The sequence below is a fragment of the Danio rerio genome, chromosome 7 (genome assembly GCF_049306965.1).
Source record: "Danio rerio strain Tuebingen ecotype United States chromosome 7, GRCz12tu, whole genome shotgun sequence".
In the NCBI taxonomy this organism is placed as follows: Eukaryota; Metazoa; Chordata; class Actinopteri; order Cypriniformes; family Danionidae; genus Danio; species Danio rerio.
This window is the reverse complement of record NC_133182.1, coordinates 31,062,501-31,083,641: the sequence shown is the minus strand read 5'-3', so window position 1 is coordinate 31,083,641 and position 21,141 is coordinate 31,062,501. Positions and strand designations below refer to the sequence as shown.

The window sequence follows — 21,141 nt, the reverse complement described above, 5'->3', positions numbered from 1 at the left end:
CAATTTATCTGCCTATTGGGGAAATGACTAGGAAAAAACAAACAGCAGTCAACCATTTATTCTATAAACAAGTGTTTTTATGACTATACATAAAACTAATATAAGAAAATAGCAGTGTTCAACAGCAAGCTGCATAACAGGCTGTTGTTTTTACAGGTAAAATCAATAATAGTGAGTGAGACCGGAAATTTCAAGCCAATTAAGGTATCAATGGCTGCGCTTGCCCCGATGTTAAAGATTGACGTCAATAATAACTAGCAACACTAATAAGTAAAACTGATTATGTGAAACATTAACACACATCAACATATAGGCCCTGTAGTGGAGCTGCACCAGGAGCCCAGTGTTGCTACTCCTCACCATGGGAACCGTACAAGCTTTCCAACAACACAGACACACTTGAGTCTGATTGGCTGTGAGCGCCACACAAGACTTAGTAAACAGCACAGTGCACTGCCACATTTCAACGTTTACAGCTTTATCTTCAGAATTTTGTGCAAGAAAAAACTAGAGACCCAGATAAAGAAGCAAACATTCCCTCTCCATTCCTCTTTTCTAATATGTCTAGAGATATGTTTGTTCCCTGATGATTAAAAAAAAAAACTCTCAAAGAGGGCCAGAGGCTCCAGCGGTAATTAACATAACCTCTCCAAAGCAGAAATGGAGGACAAGAGCTTTCTCTCTCTCTGATTTGACTATGAATACAAGCTTGAGGGGCCTATTTATAGTATTAATACAAATCATTTTCTCTTGTATTTTGTGAGACAGACAGACAGGTGATGGAGAAATTATTTACCCTTCCTTCTTCAACGCCTTTATTTTCATGCAGATAGGACACTAGGTTAGTTCCATTAAGACTGAAATATTATTTTTCCCTGAAGTAGAGGGTGTTTATTTACTCGAGAACAAATATGGCATGATGTCAATCCAGAAAGTCAGATACTGTCTTAGAGGGTGTGAAAGTGAGACAGTCCAGTTTAACAAGAAAGTTGGATAAGAACAAACAGACATGATCAGTGCCATGACTAATCCTACAATCGTAACAGGACTCTGTTATAACGGAGAAATCTATTCCATTTAGAAAAAAAAAATGGGCAGTTAGGTCTCTCAATAAAAAAAACTCTATGATTATAAAAAATAATGTTAAAGCCACTTTAAATGCTCCTTAAAAAATCCCTACTAAAGTCCTAAATAAGCCACACATAGGAACTTAGTGAGCATGCAACACATGCGGTGTCATTGAAGATGTCCATAGAAGTTTTGTCTCCATAAGCTGTCTTAAGCCACACAGGTCTCCCTTGGGCATCTGGCGTGTTCATTCACTTAACTTTAACAAATAGTCCCAAATTGAGTATTAGTGTAGTATTATTAGTGTAGTCCTTTTCCCCTTCTCCCAAAAGACCTGATGAAGATGTAATTATCCACATGATTTTTTGTTGTTGTTGTTGTTCTTATATTGTGCTATCTCACAGAGAAAACAAAGATACTGGGACTGATAACTTAAAAAACAAAAAAAAACAAGGTCACCCAAGCTTATCCACACCTCAAACAGACATGATAAACTCTATGATATCTCCACCTAGAAAAACACAGCTACTGTAGTGTTCTGATGTAGACCTTCAGCTGCTGATATTCAGTGATAAACTGTCTGTAATTAAACCAATATCTTCAGGTGATTAAAAATATTAATTAATATTTTTAATAATTTAACAAGGGCTTCCTTCTTACAATAACATGCCTATTTTCATATATATATATATATATATATATATATATATGTGTGTGTGTGTGTGTGTGTGTGTGTATATATATATATATATATATATATATATATATATATATATATATATATATATATATATATATATATAATACGAAACAAAAACTGTTTCTAATTTATACAATACCAATATTGTGCATTAAATTGATCTAAAATGAGACATTTACAATTAAATGTAGTCATTTATTTAGCAAACGCTTACAATAAACAGCACTACTGTTGTTATTAAGAGTAATAAAAATTAGAAGTGTCCAGAGCACCAAATCAGCGCTATAAAAACAGATGCTAATGCTATAATCCTAAAACATAACAAAAATCTTCTTCAATTGTATTATTTCACATTATTGCTGATTTTTACGATGTTTTGATCATGATGTTGATAGAAATGCTCCAATAAAATAATGTAAATACACACCATGGCATTACATCATTACGTAAGCATTTCAGCTCACCGAAACTCACCAAACCTGAATGTCTGAGTGTGCAGTACGCATTCCTGTGTTTTCATACGCTTCTTAAACTGCACAGTGGAAGAGGAAGCACATTCGAGAGAACCATAAACATATAAATAAACACAATGTGCGGCATTGTAGTTTGTTTGGGAGCCACCTTATGGAAAAGACTCCGTGGGCGCTAGCTCGCTCGCTCTCTCCTTCACTCTCTCATAGTGTAAACAACCCAAAATCGCTTGTTTAATCACGAATATGCGTGCTTAACATAATAACTATAAAAAGTGTATACTTTTGTTATCTTTATATACAATATAGGACCGAGTTGTACTGGTAGTAACTTAGTAGCACTAGAAGTAACAGTAGTAGTAGTAGTAGTAGTAGTAGTAGCAGCCATGCACCTGCAAAATTCTAACTTACCCACAATTTTCAGCCAACAAACACAAGATTCCACTATAGGCTGTGCGCATACTTAATTGCCCCCAGAAAAAAATGGTATTAAATCTTTAATATTTTGAGGGGAAAAAATAAAATAAAAAAGAATTATTTTTACACCACTTTGTATTGGCAGAATGCCATAACATTAATCAACAGGTACCTTGAGAGCCCCAAACTCTTCCAGCTATTAGAACTCACAAAAATCCAAGAATGTTAAAGAGACAGTACATGGAAAAAATAATGCTATAACTTTTTTTTGTATACAATACAAAGGATCCTAGTTAGAATGACAGTCGATCACCATTGGCATTCCACATATAATCAAAGCAGTGAGCGAGATTCGTCCTGCCTCTAGTGTTCCTCTGATGATAGAAAGTCATATTTGAACCAACCCGGGATGGTAACATTAAACAATTTAACACATTTTCGACGAACTAACGTTACCCCTTTAAGACTGTGTCATTCGTGTGGATTACAGAAAAATAGGATACGGTCACGGGGAGAATGCGCCTTTTCACACATCTATTGCTCCCTAAATGGGTCAGGACTCGTGTCCCATCAAACTGTTTTGAAAAGTGCGTTTAGCAAAGTCATTTCCTACCTTATTTATTGCAGCCTTGGCAGACATTTTGATATCTTGTTGGCTCCCGGCGTAGCAAGTTTACTGTTAAATATCACTACAACCAAAACACAAAAAATAGTCCTCCTACGTCCTGCCCAGCAGCCGCCACAGCGCCGGGCAAAGCGGGTTTATTTCTTTTGACCGCCCAAAGACATGTCAACACAACTGAAATCCCGCAGTCCAAAGTTCATCATCTATTATTATTGCGCGTGAACATACACAAACTTCACAAGCTCCACGAACACACTACTGACGGTCTCTCTTTCGCTTTCGGATAAAATAAAAAATAAATAAGAATATATTGCTCTCCTAAAGCCGCGCCACAAAGTTTATTAATATCGGTGCGAACCGTCCCACAGCGGCAGAAGTTTCAAACAGATGGGCTCGATCCTCGCTTCTCTCCTCTCCCAGCAACAATCATGACATGTCTGACTGGGATGGACCATTACAGTTCCGCGGGGGTGATGGGGTGGAAACCGGGACGGTGTGAGCCGTATAACCACAGTCCCAGATACGTGGTGGTAACTCTATGTGTACACGCAGCTGTGTAAAGAGTTTATTTTCCGAGTTAAATGATACATGTGTCACTATTTTACATTAACTCACTGAAGTAAGATTAGAGTCGAAAAAACGCCCCTGCGCTTGATTTTTGTCTTGACCGGGGAGCGGATGGGATGGAGAGAGGGAAAAAAGGTGAAGTGGATTCAAGTTGTTTCTCGCTGCTTTACCTAGTAAAAAGTTTAAAAAGTAGAATTTAATTTCTGTATTTTATCAAAAAACATTTTTTTTCTAAAACAAAAAAGAACATTTTATTTAATTATTTAATTTTTAAATTTATTTCTGTATTTTAACCAAAAACGAAGAGTTTTTGTAAAACTGACCATGATAAAAATGTTATAACTATATAAAGTATAGTCATCATTTAATTTCTTCCTATACATTGCACTATAATGTTTGCATAATACAGAACCAGTTGAAAGAAGGGCAGTGGAAGGCAACTAAGCCCTTCACAAAAATACATATGCATGCTGCTCTTTTCCATTCTACATGATAACTACGCAAACTAAACTTTGATTTAATTTTACAGGAATCTGAAATTGTATGTGGTCTAACCTTTAGATCGAGTTCTGGTTGATAAGAAACCACTCAGGAAACCTAAAGCAACATAATTGCCGCAATACAGAGCACTTCCTGTGGTTTCCGGGCCCCCTCCCATAGGACAGGGCCCCAGAAGGCTGTTTGTATTGTTTTGAAATCGGCATTATGGGCTGTACTTTTCATCTCAAAATATCAGCTTATGTTCGCAACTGATAAAAAAGTGAAACAATCTCACACACGCGTGAAATATCCTTGATTCCACAAGAGTATAATGAGTCATTCATGATAAAGCATTCCTGCTTTAAGTCCCTGGACTATTTGCGTGTTCAGAAAACAGCCCAAAAAAGGTTTCATTTAAATTCAACAAGCAGAGGAAGAGAGGAAGCAAACTTTCTGTAATCTTCATAGTTCTTGCAACCGTCATTAAGATGGTAAAGATATCATTTCAGCATAATTGAGGATGAAAAGTTATATTTAAACTCTTTAGTACAATTACTGTACCAATCAGATACGGCAAAATAATCAGATATGCCATACATATTAGCCTCTATTAAAAGAAGGGCTACTTTAGTACACCATTGTATACCACAGAAACTTATAAATGTAATCAGAGTACTCCAAATCGTACACCCATATCAACTAATGGTCACAAGGTCGCTGCTTGTAGATGTAATTCCACAAATACTTTGATGACTGATGGACAGGTCCAGGGGAGAGGCTAAGGATATTTTGGATTAGTCATGCTGCTGGATAAATTCTTGTAATAAACCAGACCAGAGGGTTAAACCCAAAATAACTCTGTGTAAGAGGTCACATTCTCTCATAGCATGGCTTTAGGAGCCATGAAAGTAGGGAAGGAGAGGGAAAAAAAACATGAAAAATTTCAGACAAAGCTTTTCAAAAAAATAAAATCTCTGCCACAAAAACATAAAAAAGCATATTTATTATACTATAAGTGCTGTCACCACAAATAAAAATTAATTATAAATTGCAATGTTCTCAATTAATAAAAAAAAATGATGATGAAGATGAATAATTAGATTTGATATAACTCAAAATGAACTAAAACACAACCTGGACTCCTGAAACTCACTGAACCCCAACAACACAGACAAAAAACAAAAAGAAATAGAATGATAAATACTGCCAATGACGACAATCGCTCAATCCTCCTCCATCGCATGTTGCGATCAGCATCGACCAGCGAGGATATCAGGATATTCAGCATCCTTTCTGTCAGCGCTGGCAAATCAATCCCAGAATCCACAAAAAATCTCAGAATCACTCATCATGTCCTCAAAAACCCAAGTCAAAAGGCTTTAGTGTAAGCCAAAGATTGAAAGGACTGTTCTAACTCGAACTACAGATAAAATGGAGCAGAGACAGAAAATTTGTGACAGAAAAGCATGATGAAAGCTGCTTTGTCTCGCATGGTTACCCTAAACAGCTCTCGGCATGAGCAACCTGAGGCATCGCATCAGCCGAAGAGCTCAGGTGTGCTCATGGAAGAGCAAGCACTTGGAAAACACTCCCATGGCCTCGCAAATCACACACACACATACATATGAGCAGCATGTCAGAGGGAAACCTCAGTAGGCTCTGAGATTTAAAATGATTATGCATAAATGTTTTACAATGTTATTGTTTTTGTACATAAATTATAAAATGCATATAATTTCAAAAATAAAGATACAAAAGCTGTCGCTGGAGCAGTACCTTTTCAAATGGTACACTTTTGTACTTTTTGGACACTATAATGTAAACTTTAGTTAATTATATGTACTTTTAAAATACCAATACGGACCATTTCAGTACAAAAGTCTACCTTTTAAAGTGGTCCTGCTCGAGTAAAGCTAGCTTTACACTATACATTACCTACCAAGTTCACACAGTAAGAAAACATTAGAAATGCATCACAATCTAATTTACTGTGGAAATCAACATTGCTTTAAAAAGACAATATCAATGTACAGATCATGTACTTTTACATTTACTTACGTGTGTGTATAAATATGATTCTGATTAGTTTAAATGTTAGATAAACAGACAGACAGATAGACAAATAGATAGAAATAGTTCATTTATCTAAACACATTATCATATAGTTCTATTATTTTTGCATTGCCTTTTAGCCTGGCGATGTTGAACACAAATCCTCAAAATTTGGATTACAGCAACTGCACTTCACCATTCCAGTCCAGGAAAACGAGGCACCATGGAGAAATATAAACACAAAAAGAGCTCAGCGCTGCACCTCTGTGAGCAAAAACAACACATTTGACGGGAGACGTTTAAATCTGAACCCAGGAACTGCCAACACATGGATCTAATACATTCTTCCCTTTTTATCTCTTCTTCTCTTGGCTACACTATTGACTTCGAAATGTTCTTTCCATCAACATGCTAAAGATTTGACTACTTTTGCTGAAGAAAAACATGCTCTGGGTTGAGTAGGAAACATAATTTGTGTATTTGATTTGAGGTTGAAATAAAGAAGAAAGGTAAACCTCTGGAGCAGAAAACATAGTGAGCCTCAGAGACCTGAGGGAGGGAACAGAGTAGGGGAGAAAATGATCCAGTTTCACTGTCCGTCTTCATCTGTGTTGAATTAAAATCCAATTGACCTTATCTAGTTTCTAGAGTGCTTTATTTACTCTGCAAGTTCTTTCCTTAAAGTGTCTTGTTTCTACAGCTAACGAAAACCCTCTGGAGGTCACTCGATGAACTCGGCCAAGATTGGAGATCCTACTGAGAATACTTTCAGAATCAGACACAAAAAATAGTTAGAAAGTGAAGGTAGATTGTTTGATTCGTCTAGACCAAAAAAGAAACGGATACATTTACATTACATTAGTATTCCTTTGAGAGTATTTTTATCAATTGAAAACATGTGAAGAGTATGTACAAAAGAGTTAAACAGGCTACAGGAATTCCTCTTTCACACAAACAAATCTGCTGCTGCTTGTCTTGAAGAGCAAATCGCAACTGTTAAGAGAAAAAACAGGTACACTTGAGAAATCTGTATTCTTTTATAGTTGCATTTTAAAAAATCGTGTCCTGTTTGTGGTTCATTTAGATGTCTTTGACCAAGGTTGCATTTATGTTTCATTCAACTTCATCAAAATTAGTCTCAATCTCTTGTAAAATGTTACGATCAATTAGTCATGACAACGTATGTTTTTAACACCTGTATCGAATGTTATCACTAGATTAAATGGCCGTTATCAGTGGTTATCAGCGGATAAATATGAGCCAGTAGAGGCTTTCTGCGCTTACTGGTAGGCTCAGAAGGCTGTTATCATCCATCTACATGGTTAGTCTGCTATACTAATAGAGAAGACTCCATATCAAGATGTGTTTTTACATTACTATGATGGTTGGGTTTGGGGTAGGGATAGACATATAAAATACAATTAATGTGAAATTAAATTAATAATATAAAAAATTCTCGCCGCAGATGTATGTGATCTATAGCTGATTAAGCATGTGAGCGAATGATGACAGCCTTCTGAGCCCACCAGTAGGCACAGGAGGCCCCTACTGGCCCATATCTATCAGCTGATAACCACTGATAATGCCCATTCAATCAAGTGATAACATTTGAATCAGCTGGTTTTTAGTTAATTGTAACTTATTAAACTGTTAACCATGTTCTAACTTAATTTTATAAGTTATGCAAGCTGTTTTAAGTCAGATAAATATAATATGAGTTCAAATTAATCAATTTGATTCAGCTTACAAATTTAAGGCAAGCAGTATATTTTAACAATGTAATTTGGTTAACAGCAGTATCAGGAATCAGCATTTGTGCTTATTTAAATAACCCACACTAATATAACAATTGCACCAGGTTTAGATTAATCGAAACAAACCTGCCGGGTTAACATTCTCCGAAAGTCAATAAGGCATTAAAAGTTTAACATTATCGACACCCAGGAAACCATATAATCACATGGCACTTCTTGCTCTCAAAGCATCATGATTAGAATCACGGTTAATCCTAGTTCACCGAGCCCCAAGTGACCTGTCCTTTTCAACCCGATGGTGGTCCCAAAACATAGCTACCCCACACATAATATACCAACACACAGACCCGCCATAAATCAAACGCTGGCAGGACACAAAATTGAGCTTTAGTTCATAATGCGAGTCGCAGGGGAAAGCAGCAGAGAGGGAGATTGTTTATTCTGAGATTGAATGACCCCTGATGCAGGGAACAGTGGGACATGGTGCTCTGCTGAAAATTAGAAAACAGGTGGATTAAAAGTGCACCGCAATTACAGTATGTGACCCTTTCTGGAAAGGACCAGCTGACTACGGCCAATATTAAAGTTTCACTGTACAATATACAGTATGAGTGCATGCTAGGAAGGATAAGAGAGATAAAAAAAAACATCATTAAATTACAAGACATTGGAGAGATCAACATGTTGTTAATTTATAATAACCACCCCCACCAAAAAAAATCAAAATAAAGAAACATCCAACAACCATCTATCAAAAAAAAAAAAAAGTGAAAAAAAGTAAAAAGTGTTAATTCTCCTGTGTCAAAATAAAGCATGTGAGGAACTGCTTTTGATATTTTAATCACTTCACAAGAGATTGCACTCTTTTCTACTTTGTGACCTTCAGAACAGCAGCTTAATTGTTTGGTTCTAAAATTAGAAAACATTTACTTTTTTAAGTCCCTCAAGTGCTGTGGGTACAGACCAGGCAGCGTCAGCCCAGAGAGACTAGTTGTCCTCCATTCAACTCACTGGGTCATCGCTAAATGTGCTGTTACTGGTCAGTATCAGTTACCATAAAGTATAGTCATTGCATCTTTTTTGACATTAAACAATTGACATTCACATTCTCACAGGCACACACAAATTTGTCAATGTTTACTCAAATAAAAAGGGAAAATGTAATGATTTAATGATATTATTATTATTATTATTAATATTATTATTATTAATATTGGTAGTAGTAGTAGTATTAGTTTTACGCTTTTTTTTTATAAAATATTATTTTAAAATTTTAAATTGCTACGCAGAACATTGTAAAAGTTTACAAACTGAAAGCTCTGGCTGTGTGTTTGTATGCATAAAGTAAAAAAAATAATGTTGCTGTGTTCAAACTACTTATTTTAAATGAGTTGAATCAACAAGTCCTGGCGGTCTTCTCGAGACAACTTAACTGTTTTACATTCAACTTAAATTTGTAAAACCAATTGAGTTAACTTAATTGATTTGTGTTAGAACATTATGAAGGAATTTTGTGGAACCCAGATTTTTTTACAGTGTACATTGAGTATACATTATTTTATTTGTTTTTATTTTTAAAACATTGTTATTATTATTATTATTATTATTATTACATTACTATTTTTTAATTACACATTTCCTAACATTTTGTTAATTTGATGTTTTTTGGATAATGTATATTGCAGTGTGGTCTGTAACCCTGACAGTGTTGGTTTATGAAATGAGCAAAAGCATAAATTAACATTCCAGTATGAAAAAAGGTCATAAAAGTTTGAAATAACATAAGGATGGAGTAATGACATTTTTTTTTTCATTTTTAATATTTGAGGGGATTGCTTCATTAAAATGTGAGATTGAGATTTCAGAGATGGACATGCAACTTGTTTAGAGTCCATTGTTTTATGCACAAAGAATGGCCATGATGACAAACAATGCTGCTTTAATCGCACAAAGACATTTATTCAGTGTACCATGACAATCATAATACATAACAAACAAACAGTCCTTATTCTCAAACTCTGGCAAACATTTATAAAAATGGGATTATCAGTGATAAACAGCAGCTTTGTTTCGTTTTATTTTCGTCAAAGACATTTTTTCCACACTTACATGTGTAAATTTAGACCATACATTCCAAAACTGCTGCGGGTGCTTTGATGAGACAGAGCTCAGCGCACCCTGTGCTTCAATAATTCACATCACACACTTGGTTAGATCAGCCTATTTTTAAAATCACAAAACACAGCCCTTTTTATTCTTTTAATAATTCTGCAAAGCTTATATAATTTCCAAAAAAGGCAGGAAGTTAGTATTAGTGTCAACTTTGAGATTTTGTTTTTATCATGAGCTAAAAATCCTATAATAGTGGAGTGATGTGATGAAGTACGCTACAGCAATTTACTTTTAATAAATGATGAGTGTTGGAATGAAACTACAAAATGACTTTGCATTATGCACAATGTTTCCTTTCCTTACTATTTCTAGTGTTGCTTATTTCCTGGCATGTCACAAATGTGATGTGGTCTGCAGAGGGATTGTACAGAGGAAGCCAAGAATATGTACATGTAAACATGTAAGCACAGGCATACATAATACATGAAGCACACATATCACTAAATGAATCGTAACTTTGATGCCAATCACATCTCTGAAGCCCCATCCATTTTCTTCCTACTCGTATGGAGCCATAATAGACTAATCCCCAAATGGCAGCACCAATATAGCAGCTTATTTACATGTGCAACACACATAACATAGTCTTATGCCTATACAATTCCTCTATTTCATTGCTCTTTTTTCACAGTCAAGCAGTGAAATGAACGTGTTACCTTTTCCGATTGGTAGAAAGGAGATATAGCCTGTTTGTCACTGCCTCCGGGGAGGAATATACTTATAAACAGCCTCGCACAGATGTGAACAAATAGCACCTTTAGGGGCTGTCAACAGTGAACGCATTTAGCATTTCACTGCACTGCTTTTCCACACTGTAGCTTGTTTAATATGTAAACATGAGAAAAAATGTGCCAATCAAGTTATAAGCATAACTTTAATATCACACCTCTAGATGATGGATTTTCCATTTCCAAATCTTTCCTAGCAATTTCTAGCTGTTTTAAATGCAAAAACACCTAAAAACCCAAAGTGGATTTAGTTTCACAGTATAGTATCATAGAGAATACTGGCCCATTCACACCTGGATGTTTTTTGCGCACGATTTCCATCGATGTTTTACATCTTGTGACTAAACAAAGGGTGTCAATAGCTATGTTATGCAAATTAAATTAATGTGCAAAACTGGATTCTTGCATAATAATTGTGAGAATAAAGCAGTGTTTCCATCCAATAAGTAAATGAGAAATCGTCACTTCCTGAGTAACTTGCGCCAAATATCAAAAGTAAAAACAGAATTTGCTGCGGAAGAAGAAGCTGCGTGAATCTTTTCATTATATAATAAAGGACAACATAAACACGTGGTGGCATTTGAAGGCATAAGATGAGGAGCAAAGCCGCTCTTGACTATTCTGGAGGTAATTAATTAAATAATATCACTAATACTGAAATGGTTAAGGCGTTTTAGAATGAGCAAAATAACATTTTAGATGCTTTAGAGTGTGCTCAGCCTGCTGGTTTATCCATTCACACACATTTTTAAGATCACGTGAGCTCTTATAACAAAATCACATTACTTTTTTAAAGCGCACACTGGAATTTGTTTGGTAAAAGGGTTTCCATCATATATTATGAAAATCTTTTCTTATCAAATAAAAAGTTTATCTCAGTTTAGGCATAGGCTGGTATAAGAATCTAAAGGTATGATAACTTTATAAATAAAATAAAAAAAATACAAGCATAAAAATATAATATTTTTTCCAAAGTCTGAAAAAGAGACTAATGAAGATTTCAACAACAATGCAGCAAATGTATAGCATTAGAAAGTTCTCAGATTGTAAAATTATTCTATTTTTTATCGTTTTTTTCTTTAAGGTAAATGAAGTTTATATAGTGTGTTGTTTAATGCACAGCTCCTCTATTAAAAATAAATAAATAAAAGAAAAATACCCTGCAAGTTATGAAAAAGATCAAGCCTCAGGCAGGTATGAAAAAGTAACTCAAAAGTATTGTAATGCAACTAGTTACTTTTTGGGGGAAGTGATTCAATATTGTAATGCATTACTTTCAAAAGCAATGGAAGTTCCCTAACACTGATCACAACTCTAGCTTACAAGAACACAAAACCACTTTTAGTCATCACAATCTTTGGACAGCAAGATCACTAAACACTTGACACTCAAAAGAAGGTCTTTTGCATCAAATATATGGAACTTTAAAGTGTGCTTACTCTCACATTTTGAGAAAACAAATAGCTTGGTCTGGACTCTGGAGACATTTTGCTTTTAAAAAAGTTAACTTTTTAAAAATCTTAACACTGTCCTAAAAACACATAACAAACATGCAAAATGCTAAAAAGAAAAAGTAGTAGAATGCAACACAATAGTCTAAAAAAAAAAAAAAAAGCTCTGTGGAAATCAGAATGCATTCCGTGAAGTGAAAGTCTCCATCATTTGTAACATGATATGACGTGGGAATTATAGCTTGAGTCAGTATGACATATGGAAAGGAGTGTGAGCAACTTTCAGAGTCGCGCCTGAAGTGAGATGAGACCCATGGCTCACTTTAACAGCTTTATGCTCTGAAGTAAGAGGCAGTTCCATGAGATCAGCAGTTAAAATGTCAGATGTATGGAGTTTCTGGAGTGAGCAATAAGTGGATCGCTGCGGAATGAATCCAGGCTACATGCAATAAGTTTTCTTTTCATTTGCATAAAGCCCCAAAAGGGTCATTTATGCAACACAATGGTCAATATACAGTACATCAGTCAACAATAATATGAGGTAATCCACAGCTGCACTGTAGAAAACAAATGGAAGTTGATATCAATAAATGGTCAGTTCATCCAAAAATGAAATTATTTTATTAATTATTCAGTGTCATTCCAAAACCCTGAGACATCAGTTATTCTTCACATCACAAATGAAGATATTTTAAATGAATTTTGAGAGCTCCCTCATCCTCCATACAGCAAGATTTTTGGCTTGTTTTCAAAAAGTCACAAAGACAAAAAAATTCATAAAGATACCAACATATAGACTACATCTCCCATCATGATTTGCACCTCACAGCTGAGACAGTTTACCCTTCTGGAAAAACACACACAGCTGCTGATCACTGACACTGGTTACATACACACTTTATAAACACCACACTCACACACCGTCATAGAGAGATATTTTTTTGTGTCGTAATCATTGTCATGTTTTTTTTTCTCTTGTTTTGACTCATAGTCTGTCTCTTGTTTTATTATTATTTGCCGCCTGCCCTGTCCTCTGCCTGTTTATTGAATTACCCTTTCTATTGTTGTTTGCACCCGTTTCAACATCTGCCTGCCTGATCATTCTAAATAAGCCTGGTTTATGGAACTCCACCTTACTTAACAGCACTAACACTTCTAAAAAATAATGTAAAAATAATGTTGTCATATGCGTGTATGCTCATATACAGTACTGTACATATAAAAACTTGGGAGCTAACACAATGCACAGATTTAAATTGTTATTTCAAAAAATGTAAACAAGTGCTAGAATATATTTACACATACTTTTGAAAACTCATTTTCTTGATTCAGTTTTTCAGAAAACGCATCACAATGACCAAGTAAATGTGATGTTTCAGCAACAAAGCTTATTTACGTCATACTATTTTGGAAAAGCACCTAGATTTGGAATGTTATGGAAAATAGTTGGAACACTCTCCTAAAAACAGATTTTTTTGTGTTTTGCATAACATACCATTCAGCACATTTGCTTTAAAGGAATAATTCACCCAGAATGGAAAATTGTGTCATCATTTATTCCACTTGTTCCAAAGCTGTTGAACACAAAATATATTTTGAAGGTTTTAAACCATGGCCATTGACTTTCATTGTATGTATTTTATTATAGATGGCAAGGACTCCGGCAGTTACTGTATGTAATTTGACTGCCATTTTTAGTGTACAGCGTTAACTTATAATACGTATATAATATAATTATATATATATATATATATATATATATATATATATATATATATATATATATATATATATATATATATAAATAAATAAATATATATATATATATATATAAATAAATAAATAAATAAATAAATATATATATATATATATATATATATATATATATATATATATATATATATATATATATATATATATAAAATATCACATACTTTATCTACATACCCATGGCTAAATTTTTCTATCATCATGCCGTGTCTTGCATATTTAACTAATGGTCTGCTATATACAAAAAAATGGAGAAAAAAAATCACTGAAGCTATAAGCAGGGCTGAGCCTGGTCAGTACTTGGATGGAAGAACAAATAAGAAAACTAGGTTGCTGTTGGAAGTGGTGTTAGTGAGGTCAGCAGGGGGCGCTCAACCTGTGGTCTGCAGGAGTCCTAATGCCCTAGTAAAGTGAAGGGGACACTATACTGTCAGTGAGCGTTGTCTTTTAAATGAGATGCTAAACCAAGGTCCTGACTCTCTGTGGTCTTTAAAAATCCCTTGGCATTTCTCGCAAAGAGTAGTGGCGCAACCCCAGTGACCTGGCCAAATTCCCTCCATCGGCCTTTACCCATCATGGCCTCCTAATCATCCCCATCCATCCAACTGGCTCCATCACTGTTGCTCCACTTCACCTATATAGCTGGTGTGTGGTGAGTTGTCCTGTGGCTGTCGTCGCATCATCCAAGTGGATGCTGCACAGTAGTGGTGGTGTGGAGGGACCACCCTCATGATTGTGAAGTGCTTTGGGTGTATGGTCATACACGATAAATGCACTAAAAACATACACATCACTGTACTGACTTACTAACATTACTAACACTGCTTAACATCAATTATTATTACAGGATTACCCATTCTACACCGCATATTCTTGTTATACGCATGCAATGCAGCTCTGTCAGTCATATAAAAGTTAAAAATCTGATTTTTGTTGTTTTGTTTGTGGTGTGAACTTCATTATTATTGTTTATTGACTAGTCTAGGATGATTTCTTGACTTGTTACTATCATCGTCCTTGGTGAGAATGGGCCTTAACCCTCATAAAAATAACACACAACTATATTTTAAGCCCTGTAATTGCTAAGCGCACAGGTCAAGGCTGCGAATTGGCTACACTGTAACTTCATAAGCCTGTAGCGCTGCTGTAAAATCCATTTCGCACACCACTTGTAAATCTCCAGTCTTAGCTGGTATTCAATTAAAACTTGTTAAGGGTCAAATGTCACTTTCACAGACACTGAATGAGAACGGCTGTAACTCTTTCGGACAGTCATGTCTTAAGCCTCTAGCATCTGCACCATATTTTATCCCAGTATGTAAGAATGTTGACAAATGGTTCAGGATATCAACTGTACAGACATGAGCAACAACTGCCACAGTGATGGCTTAACTATGACCACCATTGTGCATCGCTGTGCACATTATGCGGGATTTACAATTTAAGCTTTCTATAAAGAATATCATACTGTAATGCTATTGCAGTGTTTACCCATAAATAAGATCAGAAAAGCTAAGCATGATTTGTACTTGAATTATAGAGGAAAGTTCAGCAGTTCAACTAAGGGACAAAAGTGAAATTGTCATGTACTATTTACAGTATATGACACAGTCTTTCACACCGTTTTTGACATTTTCACTTTTTTACCTCCTTACGGATTCTGAGAAAAGAATCCACCATGTCCGGATGAGAGAGAGAGAGAGGGAAGTGAGATTTACATGGTCAAGGTCACTTGTGACGTATGACACATGACTGCAGATGCCCCTCAGCCTGCATCACAGAATCATGATGCAGTCAGCAGGAGAGCCGAAACTAACTCACTGCCATTCACAGTTCATTCCCTGCATTTTCCGGAAAGGTTCTCTGACACTGCACGCAATCATAAGCAAAGGAATATTTCTGAGTTCAATGAAGCATATGATGTGAAGCATTCTATATGGAATAACTTGAGAGTACACTTGAAAGTATTAGGCATTCATGCTCATTTCAAGCCTTCAGGAATTAGATTTCATGAAAGTAGTTTCGGCGGAATCTCCACCTCGCCAAGTTTTAGCAGAGCAGAATTTAAAAACTCGTCACCCTATTCAAGTAATTCCTTAACATCTTTTGACTGACAGGATACAATTGAGCTTGATCTGTTTTTAAACAATCAGGAAAGGAATATTGTTGATTATTGGCCAATACATTAGTGCATCTATACTTTCTTTAAATGATAATGAAGTAGGTCGACTAATTGAAATGGAATCACAATCGCGATTTGAAATGTTGCGATAAGCTAATCGCAAGAGGCTGTGAAATATTTATGTTTTATTTAAATTCCCCTGCTCAGAGCAAATGCATGACAGTCGTCTGTGTGTGACAGTGTTACTAGCCGAATGAGTGAGCACACTTTTGTTCTGCCCAATCAGAATTGTGCAACCAAAATATGCGGAACACCCAAGCGCGGACGAGTGGATGACGGCGCTTGCAGCTTCAAAAGCATTGACAGACTAATTAATATCAAAGAAAAACAGGACATCGGTAATACAGGACTATTTTCGTTTCAAAGTCACACACTGAACAAAAACAGATCATTTGTAAGAGCTGTCACAGAACTGTTGCCACAGCATGAGGAAATGCAACAACCAGCACCTCAAAAAGCACCACAGGCGGCTATATGAGGAGCGTCTTGCTAAAAAGTCAACTGAAAGTATTGCTAGTGACACTTTATCTAGTAGCAAGCAACAGCAATGTACATCTCAAATCAATCACAAATCAAATCGAAATTGCAATAGGTCAAAAAATAAATAAATCGCAATAAGATTTTTTCCCCCAAATCGCACAGCCCTAAAATGAACTTTCATTTTTATTTACCATTTATGTGAAACAGTATGCAAGCAGAGTAGTATGTCTGAATTCATAGAATTCGAAAATCAGTATGCGAGAAGGACCCGGATGACCTACAACTTCCAGCGAGATTCTGAAGTACGCATCCCATGCACGCTGTACTATCCCATGATGCCCACGAGAGAATTCATGAATGGGAGTGAGGCGATGCCAAAGAGCATAGAATAACCAAGAGGCGTCACTCTAGTGCAATTTGGGAAACGTGGAATAAAAACTACAGTAGAACAACAGCATATTATAAGTCTGTAAAATAAACTATTAAAGTGCTGATTATTGTGATAGTAAGTGTTGTTTTTTCGTCTTTCAGGTTGTATCTCAGCTTTAATGCACTTTTTAAATAAATAAATAAAAAAACAAAGCAGCTGCTGGTCATTGCGACAGCAATAAGCTGGGCAGCCGATCGCTTTCACTCCAAAATGGCGGAATCCAGAGCTGTTGCTGGCCGCTGTTGTTGTAATGGAACGTTCTATTTAGTGTCGCCTCTTGGTTTTCTAAGCTCTTTGGCGACGCTACTGGCACAGGTAGGTCACGTGATCATGACAAAATGGCGCATATAATACATGTGAATTCCATTCATACTGCTCACGTTTATACTGTATATAGTGTTATTTTCTTACGGTCAAGTAGTACTTTTAAATTCAAATGCAGTAGCCTACAAATGCCTACTGAGTAGAATAGGTGGTTTCGGGCGCAGCCTATGTTTTGTGTATTTAAAATTTTGTGCATTTTTTAAATGGTGTTAAGTGGTGCACTGCATCTGCTATGTGAAATTTACTTAAAAATATTTTCGATGTATAAAAATCATTAGACATTCAAAACTTGGAGATTTATAAACTTACTAAACAAATAACTATAGACACAAACCTCCAGTCTGACCGGCAGAACGATGATAGTGATCATAAAGTTTGTTTAGAGACACCTGGTTCTGTCAGGAAGAGAGGATGTTCGGGCATTAGGAATGCCAAAGTCAGACAGTAAACACAGACCTGGCACCATGTCAGACAGACCTCTCCAAACATTCAACTGCTAAAAGTCTCAAGAAGCTGTAAGCAAACTGAAATAACGCACCGTTCTTGCCTGAGCAATACTTACACTGTTTTCTGCTTTGAAATTTTTCTAATGGACTGATACGGTAATTAATCTGAAATATGAACTAACATTTTTAATCTAATTTCTAATCATGTAAAAATATTTTTTACAACATCAAGCGAATTGGACAGGAGGAATAAAACTTGTGAAAAAGACAGTCTGAAGGAGAAATTACTGTTTAAATTGACCACACTTAAAAACTGGCCTTAGGACCATAACTCCTCAATTAAGTGGTATTATCATGCTTGTTTTGCTGCTCTAGGTTTATGTTTACTGTATGACTCTTGGTCGTGTCAGGGTTCTGCCACTCTGATCTTGTAAATTCTTGTTTTGGTGGCAGATCTTTGACACTACTCATGTCTGGTCCTGTTTCTGTCTCTGTGTGCGCGCGCCGTCGTGGGTGTACGCAGAGTGTGCGCGCTCCTGCTTGACGTGGCCGCGTGCGCGCTCTGCGTCCCTCAGACGCGTGCGCTCTTGTACTCGTGTTTGTGTTTTCGTCTGTCAGCAGCATGGTGTTTCATTCCCAGCGTCTCAGTCTTGTTGGTTTCGGTTTTGGTCGGCGCTGGGATGAAGCATGCATGCTGCATATGTGAGCGCATGGTGAGTTTTCATTCATCGTGTGCTCGTGTCTTGCGTCTCTTGTCAAAGCACGTGGCTCGGTGTTTACATTGTGGTCACGTGCTTTTGTCGTGTGCTTCAGTGTTGTGTTTGTTGTCATGAACATGCGGTTAATGAGTTCTCTCATTGGCTGCATGTTCTTGTTGTGTTATGTGAGCGCATGGCTTGTATTGTCTCTCTGTGTCATGCGCTCTCCCGTCTATTGTCTTGTCCCACCCTCCTTGTTAACCCATTATTAGTTAATTGTGTTCACTTGTTTGTGTGTTAATCTTCTACAGTTTATATACCCCTCACTTTTGCTGTCCTGTGTCAGTTCGTCATCACATTTCGTCGTTTGAAGTCTAGTCCTGTTGTGTTTCCAGTCCTCATCCTTGCCAGTCTGCCCAGTCCTGTTTGTATGTGTATGTATTTGTTTTGTTAATGTTTTCCCCCTCGGGGTAGTTTATTTTGCATTTTATTTTTATTATTTAATAAAATCCCATTTCCCTGCATTTGAGTCCTCGCTCCTTTTTCCCCATTTCCCCTCACCGAACCTGACAGGTCGGGCTACAGGGATAGCTGTTATAGCCAATAAGAGCAAGCTTTGCTAAACATGGCAACCACAAACCTTTCAAACAAAGTAAAGTATTGACAGAGAAAATTGACTTGTACAACATATAGCATCTTCCCAGACAAGATTTCACCCATATTATTTTAATTCTTTTTATTTCAAAATTTGAAGCAGAATGCCCATCACGAGGGCTAGCTGATGTCGTCGATCAGCCCTGAGTCTGAGAACTCATGTCTGATGAATTTCCACTGTGAAATTGTTACTAAAATTGGCAAGTGTTTGATCCCATGGTCAGACTATATCTATCCTAGTGTGCATTCAGAGAATTTGAATGTTAAAAATAATGCTTTCAGATGGAATTGATTTTTTACACAACATTTATTTGATAAAATTTTTCCAATATTTAAATTTCACTGTTAATCCAGAGAACCAAGAATGTTAAATGTTAGATTAATAAAAGTTTAAAAGAACACTGTTTATTATAGAATTGTTGATAATTTCAGACTGGGAAATCCCACACCTACTTAGGCCATCTTTTGATAAATTAAGTGGCTAATTCAAAAAGTATCAAATTGAGACTCTTTACAGTATGCCAAATATTTTTTCTGCCTTTGCTAAAGAAGATTATAGGAAGGGCTTGTTTTGGGCTTTGCTGTGGATGGTAATAGAAAAATAAAGATCTAAGTCCTTAAGCTGGGCCTTGCAATACAATTAAAAGCTTCTTTTTGATAGTAAGGGTGCCCTTTTTCTTCAAAACTCATAAAGGTTTAAAACCTCCAGCTAAAGTCAGGTGATTTTCTTTTTTGGGTCAATTATACCTTTAAAATTACATAGACCCAAAAACATAATACATGTTCTTATAATACGTAAAAACAAAGGATTTTGCTGTATTATTTTACTTTTACCTCTCTCACTTCCAGGCTGAATCTGATGTGTGATCACTGCACCAGAACTACTGCTAGGCTGACTGTCTCCACCCTGAATTAAAAAGGAAAAATGTTTAAAACCTCATAAATTGATCAAAATTATTTGCTTAAAATTAAATCTCAATTGCTTTGGCACTTTTTCAAAATAGATTTTACATTCTCTAAACTATGAGTTCAAATCTCTGCTGGAACTTCAGAACTTTATTACATGTCTGCACAATGTAGTTACTCCCCCAAAACATTTAATTCATGCTTAAAAGCCTAGTTATCGTGTCAGTAATTTGGCCAAGGCCACCAAAACATAAAGTGTTGACAAGTCATTTTGTGAGCCACGCTGCTCAAAATGTTGCTTTTTCACCATGATAGTCAACCATGGAAATTAAAGTAAAAAAAATCTGAGAAAATTCAAAAGTGTACAGAATAAATAAATAAATGAACATGCGTATTTATTAGGGCTCATTTACACCAAGAGACGAGACAAGACAAGACACGAGATTGGTCTCACGAGAACGAGAGAAGACTAGATTTTTACAGTATTTTTAACAAATCTTCAGTAATGAAATACATGAATAGAAAATATTTTATTTAACTGGAAAAAATTGCTAAACTAGGTTTTTTCTTAGGATTTAATGAATATGTGATAAAGGGTATGCAAACACTGCTAAATATTTTGCTAATATATGAATGGAAAATAGTGTTCATATATAATTCTGTCTTAATTCAATTAGTGTTCATGACGATCATGGCTTTAAACATAACTAAAGAGCTATTCCATCATATGTTATGAGCCGTAGGTAATGCGTGTGGCTGCAGTTGTA

General features: G+C 35.9%; 1 protein-coding gene across 44 annotated transcripts in view; it reads right to left on the bottom strand.

Moving 5' to 3' along the window:
- The window catches only part of tjp1a (tight junction protein 1a), a 196,473-nt gene that overhangs the window by 92,096 nt on the left and 83,236 nt on the right, over positions 1-21,141 (bottom strand). For 20 of the 44 annotated variants that reach the window (XM_068222633.2, XM_073908599.1, XM_073908603.1 and 17 more), the window contains exon 1: positions 3,269-3,689. The exons of the other annotated variants lie outside the window; for them this stretch is intronic. In XM_068222633.2, coding sequence (XP_068078734.2) covers positions 3,269-3,295 — 27 coding nt within the window. In that variant the 5' untranslated portion in view covers positions 3,296-3,689. Of the gene's footprint in view, positions 1-3,268; positions 3,690-21,141 lie in introns of those variants that run through there. 44 annotated transcript variants of the gene reach the window in all.